The sequence below is a fragment of the Camelina sativa genome, chromosome 17 (genome assembly GCF_030686135.1).
Source record: "Camelina sativa cultivar CO46 ecotype springtype chromosome 17, ASM3068613v1".
In the NCBI taxonomy this organism is placed as follows: domain Eukaryota; kingdom Viridiplantae; phylum Streptophyta; class Magnoliopsida; order Brassicales; family Brassicaceae; genus Camelina; species Camelina sativa.
In genome coordinates this window covers 4,360,421-4,372,535 of record NC_141896.1, presented here as the reverse complement: position 1 = coordinate 4,372,535, position 12,115 = coordinate 4,360,421, and the positions used below count along the sequence as shown (strand labels likewise).

At 30.9% G+C, this 12,115-nt stretch overlaps 2 protein-coding genes and 1 long non-coding RNA gene across 3 annotated transcripts; all 3 read left to right on the top strand.

Annotated features, from left to right (window-relative positions):
- Positions 1 to 1,135: 1,135 nt before the first annotated feature.
- Positions 1,136 to 2,535, top strand: LOC109130235 (core-2/I-branching beta-1,6-n-acetylglucosaminyltransferase family protein). Its single transcript, XM_019239686.2, has 2 exons — positions 1,136 to 1,758; positions 1,836 to 2,535. Exons 1-2 carry the CDS (start codon positions 1,246 to 1,248, stop codon positions 2,472 to 2,474), a joined length of 1,152 nt encoding a protein of 383 aa, XP_019095231.1. The 5' UTR covers positions 1,136 to 1,245; the 3' UTR covers positions 2,475 to 2,535.
- Positions 2,536 to 2,658: 123 nt separating this feature from the next.
- LOC104755319 (uncharacterized) lies at positions 2,659 to 4,347 on the top strand. The gene is made up of 5 exons (XM_019239303.2): positions 2,659 to 2,941; positions 3,053 to 3,259; positions 3,385 to 3,510; positions 3,629 to 3,823; positions 3,970 to 4,347. Exons 1-5 carry the CDS (start codon positions 2,765 to 2,767, stop codon positions 4,168 to 4,170), a joined length of 906 nt encoding a protein of 301 aa, XP_019094848.1. The 5' UTR covers positions 2,659 to 2,764; the 3' UTR covers positions 4,171 to 4,347.
- A 569-nt stretch (positions 4,348 to 4,916) lies between these two features.
- On the top strand, positions 4,917 to 5,765 carry LOC104755316 (uncharacterized). The gene is made up of 3 exons (XR_762207.3): positions 4,917 to 5,112; positions 5,217 to 5,308; positions 5,515 to 5,765. It is a non-coding gene; the product is annotated as an uncharacterized LOC104755316 (long non-coding RNA).
- Positions 5,766 to 12,115: the final 6,350 nt, after the last annotated feature.

Genomic DNA, 12,115 nt, shown 5'->3' with positions numbered 1-12,115 from the left:
TTTTGGTATATCCGTGTTAATACGCTGGTCTAATCTAATATATATATATATATAGGAGAAGCATACATTATTATATCTACATATATATATATATATGTAAACTTATATTATTATATTTACATATATATATATATATGTGTAAACTTACATAGTTATTAATTTATGATATTATTGAGACTATATTTTACACACTGATTTTTTGTAAAAAAAAATCTTTTATTATCTTATCGAATTTTATTATTTTTTATATTGTTCTGACTCAGGATCAACAAAATTTATTAATTTAGTGTTTATTAATTTATAGAGTATATAGATTAATATATAGAGGTTTTATTGTATAGAGAGATTTACCTTATAGTTAAATGTGCATCTTTCTTGGCTGTGTGAAAGCACCTTGTATTTTGAAGCCTATTTCATCCCATTCTCAAATCTCATAAGTCACAATTATTAATTTGTTATTATGTTGCATACTGAAGAGTGAAGAAGATGATGTAAAAATACCACAACCAATACACCAATTATGTTTTTGCCCACTTTCTTATTAGTTGCTACCCTTGCTAATATATATTGGCGGAGGCCTAGACACGAGGAGGAAGAACAAATTATGAGGTAATTAGAAGAAAAAAAAACACATAACGTCTGGCTTATTTGGTTAAACTTCTACTTAACGTTTTAACTTATTTTTACTATATAACTATGCTTTAACATTGGCGCAAATTTCATGCTCTTTAATTATTTCTGTTTTTTTACTTGACAAAAGTCACAAAATCACGTTTCACTAAAACCCACAATTCTCATGCAGTCATGCATATATGATATATAGTTCATCTCACACTACGCATGCATCACACAAACATGATCATGCTGCCTAGCTAGGTTTAGGAAAGATATATACTAAATCCTGAGTGTGAAACACTTTTCCTTGTTTTTTAGATAACATCTTAAAATATGTTGTCTTGTATTCTGCTATTCACCGCAATCAACATATCAACATAATTAATTGTGGAAACTTTCGATCCCTATTTTATGCCTAATTTGTGGCCAAAACGGTTATCTTATTTAAAATTGTACTAAGCACCACTTTTTAGTTTTTCACACACAAACATTCGTACGCACAAGACATATATAATTTATATACACACTATTACACACACGAAAGAAAAGAGGACTTTAATTAAACGACGTACCTAGAGCAAAGCTAAGAACGAAGAGAGTATATACTTGTTAATATACGCAAAACTAAAAATGAAAAAGCAAAAGATCGCAACCGTTGTCCAAGAACTCAACTTACGGATGAAAAAAGAACCGATTAGTCTCCGATACGTTCAAATCCTCGGCACCGTGGTCTTCTTCACATCCGTCTCCTCTCTCGTCATCCTCCTCGTTCTTTACCTTAACCAACGTCTCCAAACATCACTCTTCTTGGTCGAAGAACATCACACTCTCACCTTAAATCCACTAACTTCCCCTCGCTCTCATCCTCCTTATCCTTCTCCTCGCAGCTCTAGTAGTGATATTACAGACGAAGAACTGATGCGGCGAGCAGCTATGGCGCCACGCAGCGCCATCATGAACGGAACTCATCCAAAAGTAGCGTTCATGTTTTTGACAAGGTGGAATTTGCCGTTGTCCCCTCTTTGGGAAATGTTCTTCAAAGGACACGAAGGGTTTTATTCCATTTACGTTCATACCTCGCCAGAGTTCACTGAGGAGCCGCCCGAATCTTCCGTGTTTTACAAGAAACGCATCCCAAGCAAGGTATGTATTTACATTCTTTAATTAGGTTTTGTTGCCTTGTTGGTTAGCATGTTGAGATAGTTTGGAAATGTTTGTAGGCAGTTGAGTGGGGGAGATCGTCGATGATGGACGCAGAGAAGCGTCTTTTATCTCACGCGTATCTAGAACCTTCCAACGCACGTTTCGTCCTCCTCTCCGAGACTTGCATCCCTCTCTTCAACTTCACCACTGTCTACACTTACCTAACGCGCTCCACACGCTCTTTCCTCGGCTCGTTTGACGACCCAAGGCCCATGGGACGAGGCCGTTACACACCCAAGATGCTCCCACACGTGTCGCTTTCTGATTGGCGGAAAGGAAACCAGTGGTTCGAGGTCTCGCGTAGAGTCGCCGCCGAGATCGTCTCCGATCGGCGGTACTACGGCGTGTTTAAGGATCACTGCCGCCCGCCGTGTTACATCGGTGAGCATTATCTTCCGACTTTGGTTAACAAGATATGTCCGGAGATGAACTGGAACCGGACCGTGACGTGGGTGGATTGGTCGAGGGGTGGGTCACATCCAGCGAGGTTCGTGAGGAAAGATATCCGGGTCGGGTTTATGGATAGGATCCGGTTCGGGTCGAATTGTAGCTACGATGGTGAGGTGACGAATGTGTGTTTTCTATTCGGGAGGAAGTTTCATGTGAGCACCCTCGAGCCTCTCATGAACATTGCTCCATATTTATTTGGACTTTAATTAAGACTTATTCAATATTTCTTTCCAAAATATATAAAGACAATTATTGACCAACAAAAAACTTTAAAATTCGAGTGGCTGAATTAAACTAAGAAAACAAAAAGGTGGCAAAATGGTCAACTTTCTTGGAGTGCAAACCAAGTTCTGAATAAGAGAATTTTAAAATTGTATAGAGAGAGACAACAAGTTTATATTCAGAGTCTCAACTCTCAAGTAAGCAACTGTCTTCCATTTGTAAACCTTTATCTAAAACACTTCTTCTATTCTTTATATTTCTTGAGGCTATAGCTATGGAGGTTGCATATACTGGAAGGAAAAAAGCTAGTCGAAATGTAGGACATCAAGATCTTGTTGGACTCAAGAAGAGTCGATATCACTATGAAAAGTCAATAGAAGAGAATGAGAAGATGGTAGAGGAGATGCGACAACAAATGCTTCAGATCGAGAAACAACTCATAAAGAAAACAGTATGTTTTTGTTGTGTAAATTTATCTCTCTCTCTGACTACATATATATATATATATATATTATTGTGGGTCGAATTAACTAAGCTTGTGAATGTTTACGCGCAAGCACAGCTTGTTCGTGAACAGTACATCTCAGGACTAGAAAACAATTTGCGTCATAGATGGAGACTCATCGAGGATGACAGGCTGATGGTGAACTTTCCGAATTGCCCTAAGAAGATGGAGCTAGACAAACTAACTTTTACTAATAACGCGTATCGTGACAAGAAGGCGGCTGTTATATCATTTTCGTCCGGGGAACGAGAAATTAATATCCATGTTAGAAACCGCTAATATCCCTTATCACATATATATATATATATATATATATATATACCCTCTGTTTTGATTTATGATATCAAAATTTTATGCAAACATATGCATTTTATTTTACTATGTTACAGAACCTAAACCATCAGATGTTACACAAGGCGCATGGCATGGATGGTGAGAGACGCCTTCTTAAGATGCTGAATCCAAATAAGGATACCGAATATTCTGTTATTTCGCTTGCACAAGTTAAAGAACAAGTTAAGTACTGTAACCATACTTTCTGCAACCTTCTAAAATTTGATACTACATATATATCAGAATTATGATTCAAAATTGAAATGTGGGTTGTGATTGATGTGTTTTCCCGTACAACAGATGAGGAAGTTATATTGTTCAATGAAATGGCCATATTTGAGTAGCACAAGCACGAGCACAATCGATGAAGAAACATATGAGAGAAAGCTAAGGGAACTTGAATGTGAGAGAGATCAAGTGTTTGTTAATGCTCCTTCTAAAGCCTCTCTATGGAAATTATTACCTTCTACCAAGGACTTACGCAACCAGATCAAGGTCTGACCAGTTTTCTTAATTCCAATTTTTTTATGTGTTTGAAAAATAAAAGGTTTGGTTATGAGATCTAACACATATTATATTAGAACCAAAGTTCAATCGGTTCAGTTATGATCTAGCCGTTATTTTTCTGTAAATTATATAAGGCTATGGAGGCAGAAGATGTAGAAAAGAGGAAAAAGGTATTGGAAAGAAGAAAGAAGATAGAGTCAAGGGAAAGAAAGATAAAGAAGTCAGAGAATGATATCAAGTCTATGAGAAAGATGATAGATCGGATTCACATCAGAGAGCAGAAAGCTTTGGAAACCATTTCACATGAAAGGACTTGTTTAGAGACAATCACATAGTTAGTTTATTGACTTATTTAATAGGTTTCAAACAAATCTTCTATATATTATAGTAGTAGATATTTCTAAATATACCAAATCATCTCATAATTTCTCCAAAAATCTTGTACGATCATATATATTCTATCTATAGATAGATGTAATAAATATATTAGATGACACATAATTGCCGCCTCTGATCATCTAGCCACTTCCCCTCACATGCCATTAATGGACCTATGTGGTGCTGATAGTAACGTACAACCATGACGACGTCTGAGAAGATCTTACTCTAAAACAATTAAAACATAAACTTGCACTTGTGAATTCGTAATTTTATATAAATAAACATTTTGGAGCAATACACGTTATGTCCTTTTTGATTTCCCTGTATATTTTCCACATTTATGCTCATAAAATCAACTCATATCCATCGATCGGTCCCCAATTTTTCAATGATAAGTCAATTTTTTCTTCCTTATGATAACCAATGTGGTCCAATAAGACAAGTGAATAGGGTCCATTTAGGGCTAGCGTACGTGGTACATCGCATGTTCACTATCACTTATGAGCGCATGCAAGTGAAACCTTTCGCCACTTTTGAGGGGCTGCTGACGTCATAAAATATTAAAAGAAAAAAGAAAAAAACAATCAACGGTTCAGATAATAAAATAAATAAATCGATGGTTGAGATTAGTCACTAACTCTTCTTCCTTCTAAACAGTTGCGTCGTTTTAAGTCTTCTCCCATCTCTAGGATGTCAACTTATGCGATTTATGTCTTCTCGCATCCATTGGTTTCTATACGTATAGAATTCTAAATTTTGGCGTATGATGTGATGTATAGTTTTCTTAACAAAAATTATATTTTCAGTCCCGATATCTCTTTTTAATTAGTTTTGGCATAGGTGTGTCTGGTTTTCATAATTTGCTTACGTCTCCGACCATATGGTGCTATATATTGGTATCTTTTCTTAATTCGCTATTAGAAATTGTCTTTATTGTTGATCATTATCAATCGAAATACATACGAAGCTGCTTCTCTCTTGGTTTATTTACTGTATCCAGAAAATACTAAATACCACTTGTCGAAGGAAGGTTGAAGATTGGGATTAGAGTAGATGGCTGGATTGAGTTTCGTTTCCCCTTCACTTTGATACGTAATTTCTCTTTTCACATATTACTGATTCACAAATCATAATCAATATTCCGGTTTCTAATGATATTCCACTTTAATTTTTGTTTTTTGTTTTTGTTTTTGTATGTTTGTGATGTTACACCTTGCTACCATCGTTTGAATGTACATTTTGCCGTCGCACAAATCTCTCGTCATCTTTCTCATGGAATACAGTTTATCTTGTTGCAGGTGACTGTTTTTAGATGACGTCCTTCCATTTGTTGAGAAGGTAAATCCTTAACAGGCGCCAATGTCATCGTTCTATTCATTTTGATGGTACATCGCTTTCATATAACGGTCTTTGTGATGAACATTATGACATTGAAACCTAAATATAATTAGAAGATTCTGTATTCAACACTTTCTCATTGCGATACGTTTATATGACTACACACGGAGATACTCATACTAATTATTAATTAATGTATTATATTGTTCAATTTGATTTATATCCACAAGAAGGGAATGTCACTTGATCTATTTTATTTTGACCGATCTTATACGTTCATCATATTTGTTTCGGAACAATAGGCATAATACCTCCGTAAAGAGAAAATTTAACCAATATACATATTGACTTATTGAGGAAGAATATAAAAACTCCTTTACTTCGTTGCAGATCCTTATTCTTGTATCCTTGCGTATGGCATAAACTCCACTCCCTGCAAAGATGGCTTTTTCAGATTATCCCGAATGATTTCACATTTCAGTTATCTAGCTTTCTTTCAGAAAGATAATTCAGCAATGGAGTGATTATCAATCCTTTAGATATCAAACTTTTTTGTAGCATGAGTAAAACGAACCACTAATCATTGAACTTTGATTAATGCTATATTTATACAGATGGCTATGTTTCCTTAACCTAACAAATGCCTATAGTTTTGTAGCAAGTAGCAACATATATAAAACCTCTGTTAATGTTATTCTATTTCTTTTTTTAATATGTGTGCTGTTTTGTGTTTTTTTTCTTTCTAAACCGTGTTCTGTTTTGTTTATGTATTTCGATCATGGATGCTTCTTTATCAGATTAAGAAAGTCATCTAATAGTAAGAAAATTGTCTGTTAATGATAAATTCATAGATATTAAAAGTTCAGTCAGTCGAATGGTCTCAAATATTGGTTTGGGAGTTGGATTAACACAAAATTATGTTGGGTTAACTATATATATATATTACTATATTAGTACACAAAAAGACAAAAGTAGTTGAAAAATGAAATTTAAAATACTAATTTTATATATTAACTTTCTTACACAACGATGAATTAAAGTAAACAAAGAATCAGCAACATTAACTTCCTACAACCCATCACTTTCTTAAGGCTGTCCATTGGATACATATGATCTAGGTTAGTTACCATTAATCCTAATATGTAGAAGCGTTCCAAAGAAGAAAAAGATAGACGTACAAGTCAAGTTACAAAGAAAATAGCCTCCAAAAATAACTAACTTGCTATAAATATGGCTTTTTAATCTGGATATACAATTTTTTTAACTTAGATATTCACTCGTGATACACCGCGAGGTTAAATTTGTTTTAAAAACGCCAAACATATTTTGTTTAGCAGTAACTAATGTTTTGTATTTTGTAAAGGGGCATTCTCAAAAATGCCCCTTTTTCCATACCCCTTTTTAAAAATACCCTTTCATGTTGATCATTTTTAAAACTACCCCTCTTTATATACAAAATGACCAAATTACCCTTTTTTGAGTGACAGCAAGAATGTACAGTCATCAAAATCGAAAATATTTTCCCGCCAAAATTTTTTTTTTCCCGCCAAAATCGAAAAAAAAAAAATTCCCGCCAAAATCGAAAATTTCCCGCCAAAATCGAAAATTTTTCCCGCCAAAAATATTAAAATTTATACCTTTTAAAAACCTTGTAAACACTTTTAAAAGTTTTTTAAAAGCGTTTAAAAGCATTTACAAGGTTTTTAAGCACATTGTAAACGCTTTTAAAAACCTTGTAAATGCTTTTAAAAGGTTTTTAAAAATCTTTTTAAAAACCATTTGAAAACCTTTTAAAAACCTTTTAAAACATTTTAAAAATCTTGTAAAAGCGTTTACAAATTGTTTAAAAAACCTTTTAAAACTCTTTAAAAGCCTTTACAAGGTGTAAATTTTAAAAACCTTATAAAACCTTTTAAAAACCTTGTAAATTTTTTTTGGCGAGAAAAATTTTGGCGGGAAAATTTTTTTGTCAAAATTTTTTATCTTTTGACAAAAAAAATTTTGGCGGGAAAATTTTTTCGAAAAATTTTTGGCGGGAAAATTTTTTCGAAAAGTTTTTGGCAGGAAAATTTTTTCGAAAAATTTTTGGCGGGAAAATATGTCGGAAATTTTTTGGCGGGAAAATTTTGTTTTTCTTTTTATTGAATAAAATAATTTTCATCTAAGGGTAAAATGGTCATTAAAAATTAAAAGAGGGCAAAAGTAAAAATGGCCAGAAAAGAGGGTATTTTTGAAAAGGGGTATATCAAAAGAGGCATTTTTAACAAATTCTATTTTGTAAATATACAATATTTTGCATCTATATATTATGTAGTGTCCAATTTCTATGTTTTAGGTGTATATCCTGTATTGTTTTATAATATAGAAACAATATCATACAGTTCCTTAAATATTTAAATACTTTAGTATATATAGTTTTTGTGTGCAATGAAAATAAAACTCAGTTAGTTTTTATATGAACTATACTAATTGTTTACTTTTATAAACTTTAATTATTAATGTGGATTAAAAATATGTGTGTTTAATATGTTATGTAGAGCATATCTCACCTTTGGTAAATATAAAATATTCATCATTTCCTAAAAAGTGTATAGCGTTCATTTACAGAGTTACTAATTTACCGATTTTTAAGCTGAACCATAAAAACAATTTGAGACCAAGAAATTATATTGATTTTATGGAGATTTAATTTTTATGAATTTATCACTATTTTAAGTTTAATTTATATACATGGTTTAAAATGTGGAGTAAATTCATAGAATTGGAGGGAGAAGATCTTTGAGATAGAATTTTAAAATTAAATGTGTAGAATAATTACATGTAAATCGTGATTAGGTTGTTTCTAAAATCGGTAGAGTTAGAGATATTAGGGAGATTGGTCGCAAATATTGGTTGTGATATTTGTTATTATGGAAAATAATTTATTTGTTTAGAGAATATTTATTGATTAGTTGTTAGGTTGTTTCCAAAAAGTGGGAAGTTAGAGATTTGTGAAAAAGGAATATAGCAAATCTCGTAGCAATCTGGTTTTGTAATATTTTGTTTTTATTTTTCATTTTTAAAAATACAATGGCATGATTGTAAATAGGTTTGAACTTCAGTATTTATTTCATAAATGTCTTCAAAAAAAAAAATATATATATATATATATATAATTAACAAAATGGTTCAATTTAACGTAGGTAAACAACCTAAATCATCAACAAAAAAAACAAAAGAAAACAATTAATAAGATGTGAGGGTTGTGATGTATAAGTATGGCCAAGGAAAGTACAGCAAAGGATCGGATCAAAACTCACAAGAATATGTTGCCTACAAGATCTTATCAAGTTGCCTACAATTCAAGAACCGTCGCTTGCGTTGAAATTTTTTTTGTCTCATCTATCTTTCCTAATTTTGAAAGTGAGAGAAAAAAAACATCCACAAGCATAAGTAAAATTTCATATATGGTTAAAAATAATGTTCTTAGTAAATCATCCTCCAAAAAGGCTCACTTTTGTGTGTGACTACATAAAATATTATATAATTGAAATGAAATTAACTTTGATTGTTTCACCAACATAAAGCAATATATAGCAAGTAAGTGAAAATGATCAAATTGATTGAGCACAAAAAAAAAAATTTAGGATGTATTACAAATATTAGATTTTAATTCAGGATTTCACCTCCAAGTCGCTTTCCTAGTAGTCAATAATACTAAAATAGCAGTAATTGTAATCGCTAAAATTTTTTACTTTTGGCTTACAAATTGTAGGTTGTTTTGGTGCTGGAATTATCATAAGCACTTATGGAAAGATTCTGACGTGTGCACACACCGTGTACCACGACATAGAGGCACTCAGATTTGATCCACATCCACAATATGGGGAAAAACTTCAAAAGGTAAATCAACTGTTAATAATAAACATACAGTATATTATTATTTAACTCAGGTAACGATATCAATATTGAATAGTATTGATCATAATATATAATTTATATAATTAATTAATCTTTTATTAAACTTAGGTGACTATTCTTTTGTCCAACGGCAAAGAATGCTCCGGAGTAGTTTCTTTTTTCGATGCTGATAAAGATTTGGCCGTCATTGATGTCTATAATGACCATGATATTAAATTTAACCCTGCGACATTTGGGATTTCCAAACACTTGGCGTTGGGTGATTTTGTTCTAGCGGTGGGCTATCCAAATTGCATGAGACATCCCTTATTTATGGGAATAGTAAGGTAAATATATTTAATTTATTTTAATATGTTTTTTAAATGGCACTTGCTAAATCCACTCTTAATATTTTGTCACAACCCCAAGTTCGGTTAACCGACTCGGTCAGGAGATCCACCTGATGGAAAGTTCACTCGACACATTCATCCAAACCGACTGTGCTTTAAACCCGGTCTATTTCTTAACATTAAAAAGTTGCTTTTTAAAAATTATTGTTAGATTACATTCATCGTTTAGGTTGATGTTGCATAAATTTGTTTCATCTAACTTTAATTCATTAGTGAATGCACAAGGTCAAGTTATAGGCATGGTTTGCCATACTTGTATTGATGGGCCAGGCATTGGGTTTGCAATGCCCAGCGATAGCTTTTGTGAAGTGGTCAGAAAAAAATTTGTTACTAGATTAACATAATTATTACTAGGTTAAACCCGCACTACGCCGCGGGATACTTTTGGTAACTACTTTCAGATATATCGAATTATTAAAAAATATTTTTTTTGGAATTGGATTAATTGTAAAACTATGGTTTATCTAATAGTAAAATATAAAAATGCACTAATAAAATAAAAAATAAAGAAATCTCAAATTTAGGATGATTTATAAATGTTTACTTTTAAATCGAGTAGACTTAATTATATAAATAGCCTAACTAACCCTAATGTATGTTCTTTTTTTCTTTTCTTTACCTTTGGTGAGAGATATATTAGTGTAGTTTGAATTTGTGGTGTTTGTTTTTGTATTTTATACAAATTTAACAACATAATTGTTATATAGTATTTTTATTGTTATAAAATTTATTATTTGTAAAAGTACATAGACATATTTTTACTTTAGTCTTGTTTTGTGTATATTATTTAATATTATTAGGGACATTTACAAATACCATTTTTTCATTACCCTTTTGCAAAAATAACTCTTGTTGTCCATTTTTGATAATACATTTATTCAATATACAAAATAACTAAATTCTAAACTCTAAACTCCAAATATTAAATCCTACCCTTTAAAACTATATCCTAAGGTAAAACAGAGAATCCAAACCTAAAAAGAAAATTATACAAATCAATTTAACACATTGTAATTATGCAAAAAAAGGACAAAAATGATATTGACCAAAAAATGGTGTTTTTGAAAAATGGTATTTGTATTACTAACAATTTCTCATATTATTAGCAGAGCGATTAGGTTAATTGTCAAAGTATTTTTTTAGTCACTGATTTTAAACTATAATATAAAACCTTCAATTTTGGAACTTATATATTGTTCAATTATCATTAGTTGGTGTTCTTATATATAAAATCACTATCAACACTAATCTCAAACTTTATTTTATTTACTTGTTGTAGGAGATATATTAGTGTAGCTTGATTTTATGGTGTATTATTTTGTAGTTTATACAAATTTAATCACATAATTTTTATATAGTTTTTTTGGTTCTTAGAGAAGTTATTTATTTCCTTCTTTTTGTTCTTTTTAAAGAATCTAATTGTTTTGTTATGTTTTGTTTGATAATAATTCCATGTAAGTCAATATACACATACTTAGTTTTACTTTAGTTTGGTTTTGTGTTATTCGTGGTTATTCTTAATTTATATTCTATTTGTATTATATTATTACTTTTTGTATTATATTTATATTTTACTAATATGAATTGATTGCTTTTATTATTATACTTGGTTAACATTAGTATATTTTAAAAAGTTGTAAATAATTTATTAATTTATTTTAAATTTAAGCTATAATTTTAAACCTTTGTTTTTGAAAAATATTGATATGACATACAATAATTAATATACTTGTTTGATATTATTATATTTTTGAAAGTTGTAAATGATTTATTAATTTAGTTTAAATTTAGGCTATAAATTTAAAAATTTGTTATTGAAAATTATTGATGATGTTTATTATTTTTTATAATTTAATTGGTTACACAATTTAAATGATGTGTTAGTTTCTAAAAATCTGGAAAAACTGATTTAGGGGGTGTTATTGGAGAGGTAATTTATAAATCCATATGGAATTGTAAATTCTAGAAATCAAAATACATGGATTTTGAAATAACATGTTTTATCCTTGGATTTGAATTCTTCTATTTTACACTTTCAAATCCATTCAAATCCATTTAAAACATAATGTGGATTTTGAAATCCAAAAACAAATCATTGAATGAATAAGGAGGGGGTATTGGTTTAGGATTTAGAAAGAATTTTCATGACTTTGTGTTTTTAAAAATCTTGCTGATTTTTAAAATCATAGAAAATTAGAAAGTAAAAATGAAGGATTCTATAAGAGATTGTTTAGGAAGTTATTTTAAATCTTGCTGATTTGTGTTTCCTAAT

Excerpts from the sequence above, each read along its gene's own strand:
- LOC109130235 (XM_019239686.2), top strand. The coding sequence starts at position 1,246 with ATGAAAAAGCAAAAGATCGCAACCGTTGTCCAAGAACTCAACTTACGG. Across the intron at positions 1,759-1,835 it reads AGAAACGCATCCCAAGCAAG|GCAGTTGAGTGGGGGAGATC; the intron begins GTATGTATTTAC and ends AAATGTTTGTAG.
- LOC104755319 (XM_019239303.2), top strand. The coding sequence starts at position 2,765 with ATGGAGGTTGCATATACTGGAAGGAAAAAAGCTAGTCGAAATGTAGGA. Across the intron at positions 3,511-3,628 it reads TTGCACAAGTTAAAGAACAA|ATGAGGAAGTTATATTGTTC; the intron begins GTTAAGTACTGT and ends CCCGTACAACAG. Across the intron at positions 3,824-3,969 it reads ACTTACGCAACCAGATCAAG|GCTATGGAGGCAGAAGATGT; the intron begins GTCTGACCAGTT and ends AAATTATATAAG.